Source organism: Nicotiana sylvestris, chromosome 1, assembly GCF_000393655.2.
Source record: "Nicotiana sylvestris chromosome 1, ASM39365v2, whole genome shotgun sequence".
Classification (NCBI taxonomy): domain Eukaryota; kingdom Viridiplantae; phylum Streptophyta; class Magnoliopsida; order Solanales; family Solanaceae; genus Nicotiana; species Nicotiana sylvestris.
Window position 1 is genome coordinate 94176498 of NC_091057.1, and position 19821 is coordinate 94196318.

At 39.8% G+C, this 19821-nt stretch overlaps 2 protein-coding genes across 2 annotated transcripts; both read right to left on the reverse strand.

Moving 5' to 3' along the window:
• Positions 1–1329: 1329 nt before the first annotated feature.
• Positions 1330–15562, reverse strand: LOC138872462 (uncharacterized). Its single transcript, XM_070150506.1, has 2 exons — positions 15151–15562; positions 1330–1445 (listed from the first exon to the last, which is right to left on the reverse strand). The coding sequence occupies exons 1-2, from the start codon at positions 15560–15562 to the stop codon at positions 1330–1332; spliced, it is 528 nt and encodes a 175-aa protein (XP_070006607.1).
• Positions 15563–16044: 482 nt separating this feature from the next.
• On the reverse strand, positions 16045–19448 carry LOC138872465 (uncharacterized). Its single transcript, XM_070150509.1, has 4 exons — positions 18059–19448; positions 17391–17686; positions 16573–16847; positions 16045–16249 (listed from the first exon to the last, which is right to left on the reverse strand). Exons 1-4 carry the CDS (start codon positions 19446–19448, stop codon positions 16045–16047), a joined length of 2166 nt encoding a protein of 721 aa, XP_070006610.1.
• Between the last annotated feature and the right edge of the window lie 373 nt (positions 19449–19821).

Here is a 19821-nt window from a genome sequence, read left to right on the forward strand (position 1 = left end):
TCTCTTTAGCATCGACGGATGTTGTGCGCATCTGAGCCTTTATAGCTTCACATTTACTGCCGAGGGCATCCCGCTCTGCCAGGGCTGAGTTCAGTTGAGCTCAAAGTTCATCGTTTAGCTGGGATCGCTTATCGACTTTCTCTTTTTCCACTCGAAGCTAAACTTCCATCGAAGACAGTTTGGTCTAGGCAGTCTCCTTTTCTGAGTCCAGTAGGTCCATTTTGTTTTTCCATCCATCGGCCATCACTTGGATCTCATCCATCTCCTTGCAGACTTGGTCGATCTAGTTGATCTTCTGCTGGACCTGCAAAGTATTGTTATTAGCTTCTGCGACCAAACCTTCATTTCTAATTTCAAAAACCTTTATCTTTTCCACCAATTCGACATACTCCTTTTGAGCCACATCCAACTCAGCCTGGAGGTTCTTGGCAACCCCCTCCTACTGCTCGCTAAGAAGCTTGTACATGTCCTTTTTCTGAGCAAGCTCCTTAATCTCGAGCTCGAGTTGATTGACTTCAGCCCGATATTGGAGGAAACTTTCCTAGTGGAGGACCCAGTCCTGCAAAAGGACAAAGAAAATGTGAGGAACGTCAAACACAAATAACTATAGGTAGATAGAAGGGAACAATGCCTTACTAGGTTCAGCCTGCTGTGCCTCATTGAAAAGTCATGACACATTCACCACATTCATATTCGTCTGGTCCTCCTCGGTCACCACACTCTGGAGGACATAACCCAGGCATCTTCCAGGATGGTCAGTGCAATCGACCTCTTATTGCCGAGATCCACACTCGGAGCAGGGAAATGACTAACTAATTTTGGGCTCGAGCTCGGCCCACCTGCCTTCGAGGAAGTGTCTTTATTCCGAACCTCTAGGTTACCCATACCGGAGAAGTCTTCCAAAGTGGACGAATCCACTCTATCAAAAAAGGAATGAAGGGGATCTTCTGCACGCTGGGCCCCTTCGTTGGATTTATCCTTCCTTGCTTGGGACTACTTGAGCATAAACTTGGTGTAGGAGGGCATCCCCGAGATCACAATTACTCCGTGAACTTCCTTTGGTGCATAACCGACATCCTAGGAAGTTTCACCCCGGGTGTCCATGTCAGCCTTTTGAGTTAGAAAGGGGTCGATCTCACGAGTTTCCCCTTCGGAGGAATCCCAATCCCCGGGATAGGTCATCCCATGGGTAACGGAAATAGATTCATCCTCCGGCTCATCCCTGAGCCAGGGGAGGGAGTCGAAGGTTCGCACCCAAGAACTAGAGCCTATCCTGGGCTTGCGGAGCACCCACTTCTTTGTTTTCTTTGCCTCGGATCTCGGTGAGCCCTAGGGTTTTATTTTCTTCTTCTTTTTTCGCTCCGTGGAAGCAACAAAGGGATCAAAAGGCGGGGGCACATCCTCATCCCATTTCGAAAGTTTAAGTTCGGTGGTCTTAGGAAAATCTGCAATAACAAAAAAGGAAAAGGAATTAGTATAATAGAAGGTGAAGACATAGTGTTGGCTACACGAAAAGAGGCCTTACCATGAGAACGTGCCTCCCATCGGCCCTTCGAGAGTCCAGGCCATGTGTACTCGAAGTAGGACATCTGAGCACATATGCACTATCCACTCCTTTAACGGGGGACCGCATTCAGAACCCGGGCGATAGCTGCACAACCACTCATATAGATGAGAGGAAAGAAAGGAAAGAAGGAGAAATTTTGATGTTGAAAGAAAGAGTTGAACTTACGAGACGCATTCCATTTCTAAAGAAATGTCATGTATTCCTAGGGGATCAAATCCTCGATCTTCACTCGGACAAAGTATCCCTGCCGGCCCCGATCTCGATATTCGTCGATATTGTAAAAGGGAGCCTTGCTGGCCTGACGTGTGAGCTTGATTAGTCCCCCTCGAAACATCCTATATAATCGATGAAGGTGGTCGATCGTAAACCGAGGAGACTCGGTCTTGTTCACGGAGTAACAGAGGAGGGTCACGATCCTCCACAATGATGGGTGGATTTTCCCGAGGCACACCTCGCACCACTTGCCAAAATCTTGAATGATCGGATCCCCCGGGCTCAATGTGAAAGGATAAGCGCAAATACTTAAGTACCCCTCCACATGGGTAGTAACGACGTCCTTGGGCTTGGGGACTATTATGTTCTTGCCTTCCCAATTGCAGTCCTTACGAACCATGGGAAGAACATCCTCGGTCACAGAACATATATATCTTGGGACTCCTTCGCCCCGATCCTATTTGCACGAAGGCTTCTGGACTTTAAAGTCATCTGCGATTGAACAACCCCTAGGAATGAACACCGACAAGGGAGGATCGACGGCCGGTTCATTAGGAACCACAACGAGGGGGAGAGATTTCGAGGGCCACCACCTCGGGGGTGATCGCTTCAGTACCAGCGACCGATTGAGAAGATGAAGAGGCAACTTGTTAAGGAACGATTTTTGGTGTTTTTGCCATTATCATCCGAGGGAGTGTTTGAAAATTTGAAAAATAAACATGAAGGTTTGGAAAACGGGGTTTTAAGATGAAGAACAGGGTATGAAGATTTGAAGAAGTTTTGGGCAGAAATATGGAAATTGTTACGAATATTGAAGAACAAGGAATAATATATGAAGATTTGAAGAAGGCTTTGATAATGGTTGGAAGGCTCGAAGATAGCGGTTTGATAAGAAAGTAGAAAAAGGACAAATGAAGGAGGATTTTATAGGGAAGCAGCCAACACATCGCATTCGGAAGCAACCTCCCGGTGAGAGACACATATGTCCGAAGTTAGAACGACACGATGTTTTGGCTCCCCATCGTAACGTATGAAGGAAGGAACTTGAGTCATCTGTCGTTTCCCATCGTTTCGGCAAGCCTACTCTCTGAGAAACAAGAGGACTATCTATATACGGGTAAAACCGAGCCCACTGCATGACTCAACTTCTCGGTGAGCCAACCGGAGCAGGAATGTGACCGTAATGTATCTGAGTCAAAGCAAAGAGCCCCTCGTATCAGGGCTCGAGCAAACCACCTACCTGCGCACGACTAACAAAGAGCCGTGATGTCCGTGCTTGACCGGATATCACAGCGTGAATCTCGGCCCGTGTCGGTAGAAAATCAGTGATTAGCAAAACGGAAGATTTTTACCTTTTTAGAATTGTACTTAGGGTAAAACTCTCTTACTATATAAAGGGGAAAGCTTATTATTCATGAGATATTGTAATATGCATATCAAGGCAATATACTATTATTTTTCTCTGTGAGCCCGAGACCGAAAGTAGGCACTTCATTGAGCTATTACCGAGTCCGGGATCACTCCTACTATTGGTTTGGATATTACATCTTTTATTTGTTTAGTCTAACGCTATTAATCATTTGTATTGAATTAATCAGCATATCCTTAAAACACATATAAATTCAATTGTTATTCGTTTTTTAGGGTAAACAATATGCCGAAGACAAGATGAAGTCTTCCGGACACCTTCATAATTTCAACTAATTGCTATCGATATACGAATCTTTTGCTTCCATTTTGTTAAATAGAATCTTCTCGGTAAGAGCACGTATATATCGCAACCTATATAGAGAATGTAATTCTCTTATGTGATATACTTTTCTTTTTCACTCTATTCCAAAAAGAATTAGTATTCCATATTTCTTTATTTAAAAACAAAATTTTAAAATTTTCATGTTATTCTTAATGACGTGCTTATATATAAATGTCTATATCAAAAGTTTATTCCTTTTTAAAAAAAACCCCGTATAACCAATCACACCTTGTTAATAGGAGTATAAAATTAGACTATTTGTAGCATTTTACCTATGACTGTTCAACGGGACAGGACGGGACGAGACGACATTTAAGCGGGACGGTGGCAGGACGGGACGAAACAGGATGGGACAAACGGGACGAAACGGTCAGCCCATCCTGTCCCGCTAACAAACGGGATGTGACGGGATGGAACGTGAAGGGACGATTTCGCGGCCTTAAGTGTAGTTTTAAAAAAACATCTAATTTTTTGAAAATGACTAAGTTTTTAAAGTTTGCAACAACTAGTTTTTTGACTTATTTAATAAACTTAAATGTTAAAACGAAAATTAGAAACTAAGTAAAGAATTGTAAAATATTAAAACAAAAGACTTGTAATGTAATATTCTAGTAATTATAAATTTATAATAGAGTTATAATTTATTTAATATAATTTCAAAGTATTAAATAACTAAGACAATTCATAAAAAATTCAACGCTTAGAGCCTTTTATTTTATTAATAGAACTTTCAGATCTCACATACAAATATAATTCTTTTGAAGAGCACCTAATCTATACAGCCACCTTCTAGGAAGGGTTCTGTTTGAACCGAGCCTCTTAGTAGCCAATTACAAATGATCATAGTAATATTTGTAAGCTCATATATAGTTTCATTATAACTTATCAATAATATCTCTCGGACATTGTTCGGGAATGGGCAATGTTGATTGATGTTCTATGAGCTCCATGCCGTCATCGCACCAGTGTTAAGTATCTCATTGTATTCTTCTTTTCCCCTAGTGGTTAATTTTTCAAAACTAAAATTTCTTCTTTCTGAATTAATCTAATCTCTGAATAATACGGAAATTCTAGACTGTCCTCCACTAATGCATGTCTATGATCTCCAATTTGAAATCTTGCCACGCTAAAAGAACTTACCAATGCTACTGATGATGCTTGAATAACCATGATATCCTGAGCCATTATTGAAAGTGTTGGAAAAGCCTTGTCGTGCTCCCTCCACCATGCCAAAAGTGGTTCGTTGTCTTCTTCGTCTTTAATACTTTTCAATCCTTAATTAAGATAAGAATCAAGTTCATCATCCATAGAGGAATCAAAACCTGTTATATCATCCATATCTTCCCATAAAACGTCTGCTCTAGACTTAGAAGTAGAAGGAGTAGTTTCACAATCTGTTGTTTCCATAGATTTATATAATCAAATATTGATCTAGCATAAGAATATATGCTAGCTTGGCAGTCTTCGAGAGATAGTTGTTCATTTTTTTGAATTGCTAAATTCTCATAAATTTTACGAACAAGTCCCTTTACAGCTCTTAGTTTTAAAGATGGGTTAAGTAGAGTATAAATTAAATAAACTTCAGAAATAGAAAAAAAATATTTTTTAAATTTTGAAATCATTTCATTAATGGCCGGTGCATAAATTGGATTTGTTTTATTCTTACCAAATACAACAGAAATTTCACAAATATACCATAATATTTCTGTAACAGTAGGATAATATATACCAGAAAATTATTTTGTAGCATTATAAAAATTTTCTAAAAATTTAGTAAGCTCTTTGATTCCATTATGCATATTAAATACTTTTTGGATAGGCACCTGATAATCATAAGCAACTTTAAGCATTTCATAAGTAGAATTCCACCTAGTACAAATATCTTTTGGAACTTTTCTAACTGGAAGGTTAGCACAAGCACATTGTTGAGCAAATTCATGAATTCTACTCGCTTTATTAGCACGAAAAATATATGCGCAAGCAACAACAACAACAACAACCCAGTAAAATCTCACTACTGGGGTCTGGGGAGGGTAGTGTGTACGCAGACCTTAACGCTACCCCGAAGGAGTAGAGAGGTTGTTTTCGAAAGACCCTCGGCTCAAAATCGACAAAAGGAGACAATATTAGTTTCAGCAAAGAAATCATATGAAAAACAGGAACAACATGAAATTTAGAAGAAAGATGCAAAGCAAACGCGATAGCTAGTAGATAGTTCCTGCGCTGAAAAGTGAAATAGTAAGACACAACATTGCCACTAACTATCTTAGACAAAAACCTTACCAGACTGGTCTCGCAATAGTACAAAGTAAGGAAAGACTCAAACTACCTCCTAACCTACAACCCTAATACTCGACCTCCACATATCTCTATCCAGTGTCATGTCCTCGGAAATCTGAAGCCTCGCCATATCCTGCCTGATCATCTTTCCCCAATACTTCTTAGGCCGCCCTCTACTTCTTCTCGTGCCCTCCATAACCAGCTGCTCACATCTCCTTACCGGCGCATCTGGGCTTCTCCTCTGAACATGTCCGAACCATCTGAGTCTCGCTTCCCGCATCTTGTCATCAATGGGAGCCACATGCACCTTCTCCCGAATATCATCATTCCTAATCTTATCCATCCTAGGCGCAAGTATGTTGTATTTTACTACAAGCATCAGAAAATAAATTAAGACCATCTTTTACAACCAAGTTAAAAATATGGCATGCACATCTAACATGAAAAATTACTAGATTAATTGGAAAAAGTCTAGTTTTTAAGCTAGTTGATGTGGTTGTGTTAGCAGAAGCATTATCTAAGGTGATAGTTAAAAATTTATCAACGAGTCCATAAAAATCAAGTATTTGAAGAACAGTAGTTGCAATATATGCTCCAGTGTATTTTGAATCAACAATTTTATAACCAATAACACGTTTTTGCATGTTCCAGTGATGATCAACCCAATGACATTTAACAGTTAAATAATCACAACTATTAGGACTATGACCTATATGTCACGACCCAAAATCTCACCCGTCGTGATGGTGCCTATCGTGGTACAAGGCAAGCCTCAACTCAGCATCTCAACACAGTAGAACTTTTAAATAAAGGCGGAAGCAGTTAATATTAAATAAAACCTTTTAGAACAGAATATAACTCCAAAAGTACTAAACAATCCATCCCCAAAACCCGGTGTCACTAAGTGCATGAGCATTCAAATGATAATAACATCCGACTGATAAACCACTATCTGGAAATATAGAACAGTACAACATGAAAGGAAAGGGGAGTCAAGGTCAGCGAACGCCATGCAACTACCTCAATAGTCTCATGAGTCTGACTCTTCAATCAGCAACCGCCATGACCAGAAGTGTCTAGATCTATACACGAGGTACATGGGGTAACGTGAGTACACCAACTCAGTAAGTAACAGAAATAAATAAGGAACTGAGAAATAGTGACGAGCTATGAAAATACAGTTATCTCAAAAACTTTCAAATAAGAGTAGTCCTACTTTCAATTTAACAGTTTAAGTCACATCAGTATGTACTCAATAAACCAGATATCAAATCTGACTGAGTAGTAAATAATATCTTTCAATAATTTTCAAAATAGTGATATGACCTCTGTGATGTAACAGTAATGAAGTAAATGTATTTTCTCAAAATAATAGTCACTCTGTCCTCCTGTTCACTCCAACCTCACATTCACTCATTCCTCCCAGTCGCTCAGCACTCGGCACTCGACACTCGCACTCAGTAGGTACCTGCGCTCACTGGGGGTGTGTACAGACTCCGGAGGGGCTCCTTCAGCCCAAACGCTATAACAAGCCACCCCGTGGCATAAATCACTCAGGCCCTCGGCCTCACTCAATCATAAATCATTAACAACATGCTGCGGCATGCAACCCGATCCCATAAATATCCTCACAGATCAGGCCCTCGACCTCACTCAGTCATCAAACTCTCTAGTCTCTCGGGCTCTGAAAAATCATATAAACAACCCAAACAGATGTAATGTCATGTATCAACAATAAATAGCAAGAGACGGAGGCATAATAAGCAAGAAAAGCTATGACTAAGTACAAAACAGCAATTAGCAGCTAATTCAGTAAGTACACGACCTCGCAGGTCTCAACAGTGATCACATAAGGCCTAACCATGATTTCTAACATGAAGTACAGTCAATTTCTATGAAAATAGCGGGAACATGTATTAAATAGTAGGCCAATTAATTCCACAGTCTCGCGGGACGGACCAAGTCACAATCCCTATGGTGCACGCCCACACGCCCGTTACCTAGCATGTGCGTCACCTCCAAAATAGTCATACGACACAATGTCCGGGGTTTCATACCCTCAGGACCAGATTTATAACCGTTACTTACCTCAATCCGAGCAAAATCTTACTCTGCAATGCCTTTTCCACTCAAATCGGCCTCCAAATGTCCTGAATCTAGTCACAATTAACTCATTTTAGGAATTAATTCCATATAAAAAATACTAATTTTTCAACAAAATCCGAAATTAACCCAAATATTGCACGTGGGGCCTGCATCTCGGAATATGACAAAAGTCACAAAATACGACAACTCATTCAATTACGAGTCCAACCATACTAATTTTACTCAAATCCGAATCTGAATCGATGTTCAAATCTTGAAAATTCATTTTTATAGAATTTTAGAAAATTCCTCCATTTCTCTTCAAATATCAATAATCTAAAGCCAAAAATGAAGATTTATTTATGGAATATAATTACAAGAGAGTCAAGAACACTTACCCCAAGAATTTTCGTAACTTCTCGCTCAAAATTGCCCAAATTCTGAGCTTAGAAGTCCAAAAAAATGAGGAAAACAGGACTGCTCATCCTTTACACTGTCCAGAATTTTCGGGCGTACTGTTCACACGTGTTACTGTTCATGGATACTGTTTACAGATACTGTACACAAATACTGTACATGCTACTGTGCACGGCTGTTGTACGCGGATACTGTTCACGCAGGTGCGGTCACTGTTCACACGTGCGAAAAATGCAAAAACTGCCCAGAAAATTTTAGCAGATAAATACAAGTTCGAATTGATCCGTTAACCTTCCGAAATCCACCCGAGGTCTTCGGGACCTCAACAAAATACACCAACAAGTCCTAAAACATCATACGAACTTAGTCGAAACCTCAAATCACGTCAAAAAATACTAAAACCGTGCATCACACCCCAATTCAAGCCTAATGAATCTAAGAACGTCCAACTTCTATATTCGATGTAAAAACCTATCAAATCAAGTCCGAATGACTTTAAATTTTGCATACAAGTCATAAATGACATAACGAAGCTATGAAATTTTCAGAACTGGATTCCGACCCCGATATCAAAAAGTCAACCCTCGGTCAAATTTTTTAAAAATTTTCTATTTTCCAACTTTCGCCAAAATGCGCCGAATTATCCTGCAGACTTCCAAATCCAAATCCGAACATGTGCCTAAGTCCAAAATTACCATACAAAACTATTGGAATCATCAAAATTCCATTCCGGGGTCTTTTTCTCAAAAGTCAAATCTCTGGTTAAACTTAAGACATCTTTAGCCTTAGATTTCTAGATTCCGTTAAATGACGATAATTTGATCTAGGGACCTCCGAATTTGATTTCGGGTATATGACCAAGTCCCAAATCACGATACGGAACTATTGGAATGGTCAAAACTTTTATCCGGGTTCGTTTGATCAAAATGTTGACCGAAGTCAACTCAATTGAGTTTTAAAGCTCTAGTTCACAATTTAATCCATTTTTCACATAAAAACCTTCCGAAAAATTATACAGACTGTGCACGCAAGTCGAGAAATTATTGATACCGCTTTTCAAGGTCTTAAAATACTGAGATGATTATTTAATTTAAAGATGACATTTTGGGTCATCACACTATATCAGATGTGATAGACACTTTACAATCTAAGTGAAAAATACACAACGAATATATTGAAGATATTTGGTTTGAAATTTAAAAACATCATTTCTAACAGTGGTCTTAGGAAAACCTTGAAAAGCAGGGTTGTAAGTTTCTTGTATATAATGCACAAAAGCAGGGTGAGAAGAAAAAGCAAAAGGTAAGCCACCATTTTTGATAAGTTCTCACGATCTCTATCTTTGTTATAGGGGCGTAAAACAGTACCAAAAGTAGGGTCAAGCTGTTGTTGTACAAAATTAGAACCAGATCCACTAGGAGTGCCTGTACCGGTGGTAGGATCTATAATTTTTTTCGGCTTTTATGTTAGCTTGTATCCACAAAGATTTGTGATCCTTAAGTAAGTGTCTAGTTAAACCCCCCCGTCCCACCACTTTTTGTGTGTACAAATTGTTGCTTACATTTTTCACATATAGCATGATGATTGACTTTATCATGTTTAAAAAATTTCCATACAAGTGATATTTTGGGACGTTCAGCCTTAGGCTTACCCCTTACAGGGGATACATGGGGTAAAGCTCCAGACCGAGATTGACTCTGAGTTGGAGCTTGTGTTGCGGGACTAGTGGGTATTACATCTAATTCTTCTTCCTCATTTTCTTGATCCTCATTTTCTTCGTCCTCAAAAAAAATCATTGTCAAATTATCTTTGTAAAGTTTCATGATCTAGTTGTTCTCCGAAATTAACATTATAACATGCAGAGGGTTAGAAAAATGAAGTTTCATCAACATGAGTCATTTCATCTATATTTTCTAATTCTAGGAGAAGGGTTAGGATTAGGACTAGGAATAGGATTATTACTACTTTCATCTTTACAATCTTTTTTACTACTTTTTTTAAAGACGCTAAATACATTTTTAGGTTCCATAATTTAAATGTGAAGTTAAATTTAAAAAGTTAACACAAAAATTAAACACACAAATGGAATACGAAAATAGAACACGTAAAGTAAACACACAAATTAAGCACTAAAATGATACACAAAAATTATATATCAAAATTAGGAGATGGAATGAGTGCACCGTGATTAAATATTGAAACTTGAAGAAATTGCCCAAAATATTACTCCAAATACTTGACAAACTAATTTGAAGCTTGATATGCTCCAAACATTTGCCCAAATACTTGAAAGTTATCACTTGATAGTTGATAGTAACAAAATTGAGAGAATAATATAGATAGAATGTAAGATATTTGAGAGAGGAAGATTGATTTTTTGTGGGAAAAAATGAAGAAGGATGGGGGTATTTATAGTAGAAAAAAGGGCCAAAGTATAATTTAATGAACTTAGGGATTATATTAAAAGTTTGAGGGGAGGGGGTAGGGGTGTTTTGGGGGTGGAGGTCATTTTTTACCTTTTTGGCCGTTGGGGACGACTATTTTTGCAATTAAATCCATTGACCAACGACTAGAATTCCAAAAAATAAAATCCAGCAAGACAGGCGGGACGGGACGAAACGGGATGGGACAAACAGGACGAAATGGTCGTCCCGTCCCATCCCGTGTCCCGTTTAGCATTGGTCCATCCCATTTAAATTGAAGTGGGTCAGAACGGGACGTGACGCGGGATAGGACCGGGACGCGACGGGATGACCCGTCCCGTTGGACAACCATAATTGTACAAGCGGATGTGGAAAGAGGATAGAAATAGCATGGACTAGCCAGTTTTTGGTCCGATAATCGAAAAATAGTCAGTTTTTATAAAGTCATTGAAGAATAGCCATTATTTTAGCTAAAACACGAAAAGTTCCAGCATAATATGCTGGATTATGGAACTCTTGTGTATAAATTTCCAGCATATTATGTTAGAACTCCAGCACATACATTATTTTAGCTGAAACACGAAAAGTTCCAGCATAATATGCTGGATTATGAGCTCTTGTGTATAAGCTTGCAACATATTATGTTGGAATTCTAGGACATTATACTGGAATCTCATATGTACAAAATTTGAACTCCAACAGATTATGCTGGAATTATTCCGAGATTGTAATGATGTCTTTGTTCAGGTTTTACCAAAAAGTGATTAAATTTCAATTACTTTATAAACGGGGCTATTTTTCATTTAACACATGTAAATATGTTTATCATGTTTGCCGGAGAGGGGATACTTTAGACAATAAATTTGGTTCGAGAAAATAAAATCAAGACCGAAAAATATCACAACAATCGTAGTATTTGATTTCGAATATTTGACTGTACAATCTCTATGAATCCTCTGATTCTTCTTTTCAATAGTAAATAAATTCAAGGGTCTTTGAGCTTGATCTTGAATATGTATTTGTTACCACGAATGATGATCTTGTTCTTGAGCTTTAGCTTGATCGCTTGAACTTGACCTTGATTTGTTCGTCGTTCTTGAACTTGGACTTGATTTGTTCTTCGTTCTTGAGCTTGAACTTGATTTCTTAAACTTGATTGCTTGAAGATTAAAATTTGCAGAGAAATTTGCGGTGTTTGATCCACAAGCTCTCTCTTGCTTCTTGTTATAATTTCTGGTCCCTTTTCTGAGTTATGAAGACCCCTATTTATAGTTGTGGAAGGAAAGTATTGTGATAAGAACAAACTCTTTCCGACCAATCAAATTGAAGTGTGACATGACTGTATTTGATTGGCCAAAACATGTCACTTGCACATGTGGCGCGATTTCATTGGCCTTTTAGTGTGACTGGGCATGCCTTGTCATTTTGACACATGGCACGATCCTATTGGCTCTTTCGTTTGACTTGGCGCGTCATGTCATTTGACTTGTGGCACCAAACTATGCCTCTAGGAAGATAACATCTTGGGCTTAATTAAGTGGGTTCATCACTTTATCTCAATTAAATGGGCTAGCCCAATGGATTAAGATTTATTTATTTAATCCATATATATTGGACTTATTCAATTATATTAACCCATATATTTATTTGAACTAATATATTTTAAATTTAAAATATAGTCCAAATTATTTCATGAATTTAATTTTAATAAAATTTACATGGCTACAAATGCCCCCTACTTCAAGACTTGTCGAGTAAATATCTCGAACTTGAAAGACAAGGATTGAAGTATTATGAGACTAATACCCAATCGCCACTTTTTCAAGGAAAATCACGTTTTCTTTTCCTTTTCAATATGCACCTTTCATGATTAAGAGAGACAATCTTGAATCCAGGTTATAACCTTGTAGGATGTATATTTTTTTTTTCAATACACAAGTGCCAGGTAGTTTTCCTTAAGAAATCTCCACGTAAGAATAGGCCTTGACTTGTATGGACTTATGTTTAGATAAGAATTTGCATGGCAAATCCAAGACCAAGTTACGTGGGTCTTGATATTTTTCCAGATAATAGTGCAGTGTAATGTACGTGTCTCCTCCGAAATCAAGCTTCCTTCACCTGCTTAATTAGATTTCTACTTGGATCAAGCTACCGTATCCTAGTTCGTGTCCGGAACCAAAACTTTGGAGCTGCCTAAACAATTGATCCCACTTCGCAAAAAAATATTTAATACCATATTTTGATAGCTATATAAACTCATGATCGTAGGTTCATTGATCATCGATTCGCAGAATCTGCAAGACAATTGAGTCTAGTTTTGTGGACTCGGGAGCATCAACGCGAAGGTAATTTCTTCTTCGTTTCTTGTGGTTTTCTTCCTTTGTTGTCCTTTTTTCTTTTTTGTAGGTCAAACAAGAAGGATATGTTCTTATTTAACGAGATGATCCATGCATGAAGAAGACGATCTTGGGGTGTGAGGGGATGAGTACTCATCCTTGCCCGAATATCGGAGAGATTACTCTCATCGCTCGACTACCGGAGAGATTACTCTCAAAATGGCCCGATTCTTGGAGAGATTACTCTCAATGTGGCCCAATTCTTGGAGATATTACTCTCAAAATGGCCTCATTCTTGGAGAGATTACTCTCAATGTGGCCCAATTCTTGGAGAGATTACTCTCAAAATGGCCCGATTCTTGGAGAAATTACTCTCAATGTGGCCCAATTCTTGGAGAGATTACTCTCAAAATGGCCCGATTCTTGGAGAGATTACTCTCAAAATGGCCCGATTCTTGGAGAGATTACTCTCAAAATGGCTCGACTATCGGCGAGGACAACTTAAGGTGCAAAGGGACTCATATGTCCATCTTAAGATTGGAAAGTTATAGTTCCTTTTAAGGGCAAACCCACGAAGAGGCCAACTTAAGGTGCGAAGGGACTTATATGTCCACCTTAAGATTGGAAAGTTATAGTTCCTTTTAAGGACAAACTCACAAAGAGGCCAACTTAAGGTGCAAAGGGACTTATATGTCCACCTTAAGATTGGAAAGTTATAGTTCCTTTTAAGGACAAACCCATGAAGAGGCCAACTTAAGGTGCAAAGGGACTTTTATGTCCACCTTAAGATTGGAAAGTTACAAAGCTTCAACTTGAAGACGACATCGAATTGAACAGTTGGAAAACGTTGAAGATTTGGCGGACTTTGCAGACTTCAACTCGAAGATTCGGAGGGCTTAAACAATTCAGCTTTAAGATAGGCGAATTTGAAGACTGAAACTTGAAGACCGACGAACTTGAAGATTTCAACTTGGGGGCTTAAATATTTCAACTTTAAGACCGACGAATTTGAAGACTGAAACTTGAAGACCAACGAACTTGAAGACTTCAACTTTGAGACTTGGAGGGACTAAATATTTCAACTTGAAGATCGGCGAATTTGAAGACTTCAACTTGAAGACCGACGGACTTGAAGACTTCAACTTTGAGACTTGGAAGGCCTAAATATTTCAACTTGAAGATCGGCGAATTTGAAGACTTCAACTTGTAGACCGACGGACTTGAAGACTTCAACTTTGAGACTTAGAGGGCCTAAATATTTCAACTCGAAGATCGGCGAATTTGAAGACTTCAACTTGAAGACCGACAGAGTTGAAGATTTCAACTTGGGGACTTCAACTTGAATACCAATGGACTTGAAGATATCAATTTACCATGGAGGGTTGCTCCTTTTAAATCAAATGAGATCAAAGTTCAATAAGAGGATGGCATTTCAGCTTGATTTTGTATTCCTCCACACTTCACTCGGACAACAATTGGGGCAATATGTATCTTTTGAACTTATGCGACTGAACTTAGAATGAAACTCTAAGCTGCCTACGTACCTCGGTGAAGAGGATCAAGTCATACCGTAGTTCAGACTGGGTAGATTTTTTTTTACGTCCTAACTTTTGCCTAGGCCACCTCTTTCGAGATTTTCAACCTAACGGACTTTTTTTGGGCCGTACACAATTTATACTCTTGTGGGCCAGGAGTGTAGCAACATGCAGTTTAGGCTCGTGCGTCAAGGAGCGTCATGACTTGTAGTTTAGGCTCATACGTCGAGGAGTATCATGACTTGCAGTTTAGGCTCGTACGTCGAGGAGCATTATGACTTGCAACTTCATGGATAATACTTCTTCAAAAACTTGCCGTTGATAGGGCCGATTCCCATACCATCTGCATCAACCAGCTTGTTATCCCCACTTGAATAAGCTTCTTGTACGACATATGGCCCATCCCATTTTGAAGTGAACTTCCCTACAGGTTTATGGGAAGTAATTATGGGTCTTCGTACGACAAGGACTTGATCTCCTACTTGAAAGGATCTCGGAAGAACTCTTTTATTGAAGGCGCGAGACAATCGAGCTTGATAACATTCAAGACTCTGTTGAGCTTCCAATCTCTTTTCATCAAAAGCTTCCAACTCTACTAATCGAACTCGAGCATTTTCTTCATCAGTGATCCCTTCTTGAATATCCAGTCGTAACGAAGGTATTTGACGCTCAAGTGGCAAGGCGGTTTCGACTCCATAAACGAGTGAATAAGGAGTCGCTTGTGTTGGCGTGCGATGAGTTGTTCTATATGCCCATAGAGCTTCTTCCATACGGTTATTCCAATCTCGTTTGGATTTGGAGACAACTTTCTTTAACAAGTTGCATATAGTCTTGTTGAATGCCTCAGCTAGACCATTTGCAGAAGCATTGTACATCGAAGAGTTACGTTGCTTGAAGCCAAAAAGATCACAAATCCTGTTCATCAACCTATTATCGGATGAAACTTGCAACATTTTCCTTTTTTACTTCCTTAAGAGCAACAACTTCAGCCCATTTTGAGAAGTAGTCAGTTGCAGCCAAGATGTATAGGTGCCCACCAGAGGACTTTGATGGTCCAACAATATCCAATCCCCAAGCGTCACATGGCCAGGATGCAACAGTCGGGTGCAACACTTCAGGAGGTTGATGAATAAAAATTCACATGGAGTTGACAAACCTTGCATCTTCGAGCGTAGTCCAAGCAATCTTTTACCATCGTTGGCCAATAATATCCCATCCTTTTTATATGGAAGTGGAGTTTTGGTCCGGACTGATGTGACCCACATACCCCAGAATGTGCCTCTTGCAAAGCTTGGAGAACTTCTTCTTCTTCTAGGCATTGCAAAAGTACTCCCTCGAACGACCTTCTGTATAGAGTATCCTTATAGTAAAGGAAGCGAGGTGCACAACGATGGATTTTAGTCCTTCTCTTCGGATTTTCTGGAAGTATCCTATATCATAAGTAGTCGATAATGGGTTGTCGCCATTCTTCTTTCTCAACTTCAGAAACAACAACAAGATGCTTGAGTTCATTATCTTCACCTTCGACCTCATTTGGCGGCGGTACTACCCATTTTTGGCAGACGGTAACTTGCGCTTGGTCAGGCAGGGCTAATGATGAAGCTAGAGCAGCTAAAGCATCAGTCTTCTTATTTTCTTTCCTTGGTACATACTGAATAGTAACATCGCCAAGCTACCCCATCAACCTTTTTGCGTAATCATGATATGGGCGTAGTTCAGGCTTTTTGACCTCATAACTACCCAAAAGCTGATTGACCACTAACTGGGAGTCGCCAAAGACTTGCAATTGCAATTGCTTCATATCAATGACCATTTCAAGCCGAAGTATTAATGCTTGATATTCAGCAACATTGTTAGAACAGAGTTGTGTCAAGGTGAAGGAGTAGGGCAAGACTTCACCTTGAGAGTGACAAATACTACGCCTGCCCCGGCTCCCCCACGATGCGCAGCACCATCAAAGTACATCTTCCATGGAGGTTGAACTTCAACGACCATTGCATCCCCATCAGGTAGTTCATCAGTTAGCTCCCAATCATCAGGTATCGGATGATCTACCAAGAAGTTTGCCAATGTTTGTCCTTTTACAGCCTTTTGAGGGATGTACAAAATCTCTAATTGTTGAAATTGGAGGTACCATCTCGCTAGTTGATCACTAAGAACAGGTTTTGACATCACGAACTTGATGGGATTTGCTTTAGAAATAAGACGGACAACATGAGCTTGGAAGTAGTGCTTCAGCTTTTGAATTGAGAAGATTAGCGCCAAACACAACTTTTCAATTGGCGAATAATTCAACTCGTTAGGTGTCATCATCCTGCTCAAGTAGTAAAGAGAGTTTTCTTTCCCCTTACTATTTTCTTGGGCCAACAGTGCTCCAACAGACCTTTCCTGCGCCGCAATATATAATATCAATGGCTTTCTAGGTATGGGAGCTGCTAAAACTGGAGGCTTCATCAAGTAGGTTTTGATACTTTCGAAGGCATTGCTACAAGTCTGGTCCCACTTGAAGGGAACGTCTTTCTTCATGAGGCGTCTAAATGGTTGGCACCTCCCAGCCAGGTTTGATATGAATCTTCTAAGTTATGCTAGCTTTCCTTACAGTCTTTTCAATTCATGGATATCTCGAGGCTCAGGCATTTTCAAAATGGCATCCATTTTGGCTTGATCAATTTCGATCCCTCGATATCGGACAATGAAACCAAGGAACTTTCCAGAAGTAACTCCAAAGGCACATTTCAATGGGTTCATCCTAAGTTGGTATCTCCGGAGCAATTCAAATACCATCCTCAAGTCTTTCATGTGGTCGCCCTTCTCTCTTGATTTCACCACCAAGTCGTCAACATAGCATTCAACATTCTTGTGGAAAAGATCATCGAAAATATTCTGCATAGCCCTTTGGTAAGTAGCACCAGCGTTCTTCAAGCCAAAAGGCATTACCTTGTAGCAATAAATACCCTTTCGGGTGTGGAATGCAGTAAGCTCTTCATCTTTTGGTGCCATGCGTATTTGGTTATAGCCCGATGAACCGTCCATGAAAGACATTTCCTCGTAACCAGTAGTAGCATCGATCATCAGCTCTGGAATAGGAAGCGGAAATTTATCTTTCAGACATGCATTGTTGAGATCTCTAAAGTCAACGCACACTCGAATCTAGCCATTTTTCTTCCTTACAAGGACTATACTTAAAACCCATGTTGGGTATTTAACTTCGCGAATAAAGCCAGCTTGGATGAGTTTGTTAACTTCGGTTTCAATAAAGGGAACCAAGTCTGGCCTAAAACACCTTTGAGCTTGTTTAACAGGACGAGCACCATTTTTGACTACAAGGTGATGGACTGCTACTTTCGGGTCCAAGCCAGGCATCTCTTTGTAACTCCAAGCAAAGACATCCCTGAACTCCTTGAGTAACTCAATATAAGTTCTCTCTTCATCAGCTTCTAGTAAAGCACTTAGGTAGGTGGGTCTTGGTTCTTCATCGGTGCCAAGGTTAACTTTTTTTAAGGCATCAACTGTCGTTTTCACTCGTTCTTCAAGTTCAGGTGGAGCATCTTTCACATCTTCATCTTCTTGAGGGTCCCCATCACTAAAGGATATGTGATAACACGGTGAAACATCCTCCAATTCCGCATTATCTTCCATTGAAGATGGAATGCCATTCTCGACTTGTACAATAACATGATACGAAGAACCCACACTTTCTTCATCTTCATCACATTCCTTAGTATAGACCACAGTATATGGCTTTACCTTTAGTACTTCTTTACATGAAACCACAAGTTTTGTTTGTCGCCTCATTCTAGAAGGAACTAAACTTTGGAAATCCTTAGAGATCTCATGGATTTTAGGTGAAACGGGTGTCCTTATGCTTTGAGAATTTCTCCGGAACTTGTTCCCCTTCTTTAGTGGACCCAATCTTTCAAACACGGAGGTCTTCACGGGTGATTTTCCAAGTCGATCAAAGACAGAAGGCTTGTTAGAAGCGGTTGATTCATCTTCTACAGTGATATAATTGTTGCTTGCCCTCCTTATTGAGATGCGCACTGGTGAAAGTTGCTTGTATCCCAAACCTTCACGTGGTTGCCTCGTTGCAGCTTCTGATGGGAGTTTCCCTAACTTTGATGGCTCATTGGGATTGTATCCAGCTTTTGCAAATAGCTTGTAAGTGTTAGGGTCAAAACCCTTATCTGTTCGCTTTATAGGGAGTGCCACATTCTGTATATGATTTTGGGCTACAAACCCTACAAACAGCATTGAGGAAGACTTTACTGCCTCAATCCGTTTAACCAGAAGAGTTAACTCCTTTAGAATGTTAGCTTGGCGATTAGATGGTTCACCTTCATCTTTCTTCCTTTTAGGGACATATTGGAGCGCCGAACTTACTTTCTTGCCATAAGACGTAATATTCCCTCTATAAGATTTACTCACATTGGGTTGTACCTCCTTACTAACAGCTTTGGCTTCACCAATAGTCACCTCTTCTCTTTTAGTTGAGGGCTCTTTATTCTTGTTTTTCATGCCATCATCAGCTTTCAGCTCCTTCATAACGCGGTTCTTCAAGTAGAACTTTGCATCAGCGAAGTGTGACTCAGCCTCGGTGAATGGCTCATCATCAGCAACTACCGTCTTCTCGACTTCACCCTTGTAGTATTTTAAACATTGATGGTAGGTAGATGGAACTAATCTATTCTCATGCATCCAAGGCCTCCCAAGCAAAACATTGTATGAAGTCTTCGCGTTGATCACATGCAACCATGCACTTGATTGCATATCTTCAATAGTTATTCCCAGCCTGATCGCGCCTATGGCTCTTTGCCCCTCTTGGTTGAATCCTTGGATCATCACACAACTTTCTGAGAGTTAGTTCATGGGAATACCAAGTTCTTTCATAGTATGGATTGGCAAAATGTTCACTGAGTATCCTCCATCAACCAAAATCCGATTTACCCTTTCATCGCGCATATAGCCAACCAGGTACAATGGACGGTTATGAGGAGTGTCACCTAGCAAAAGATCGTCATTTGTGAACGTGACCTTTTCCTCACAAGCATTAACTTCTTGAGGAGTGGACTCGATGGGCTTTTCCGAAGATGGTGCCAACGGTAGGTCATCACTCTTTTCTTCCCCTTTGTCAGCATGGCAACAAGAGGCATCAATGCCCTCATGGGAAATCTTCGTGCGGAACCAACTTGGTAAAAACTCCTCCAAGGTCACT

Coding starts and splice junctions, on each gene's coding strand:
- LOC138872462 (XM_070150506.1), bottom strand. CDS start 15,562: ATGTTGCAAGTTTCATCCGATAATAGGTTGATGAACAGGATTTGTGAT. Junction 1,446..15,150: donor AGCTCAACAGAGTCTTGAAT/GTTATCAAGCTC, acceptor TTGTTATTGCAG/ATTTTCCTAAGACCACCGAA.
- LOC138872465 (XM_070150509.1), bottom strand. CDS start 19,448: ATGATCCAAGGATTCAACCAAGAGGGGCAAAGAGCCATAGGCGCGATC. Junction 17,687..18,058: donor ACCAAGACCCACCTACCTAA/GTGCTTTACTAG, acceptor TTCCTATTCCAG/AGCTGATGATCGATGCTACT. Junction 16,250..16,572: donor GTTCAACCTCCATGGAAGAT/GTACTTTGATGG, acceptor GTATGTACCAAG/GAAAGAAAATAAGAAGACTG.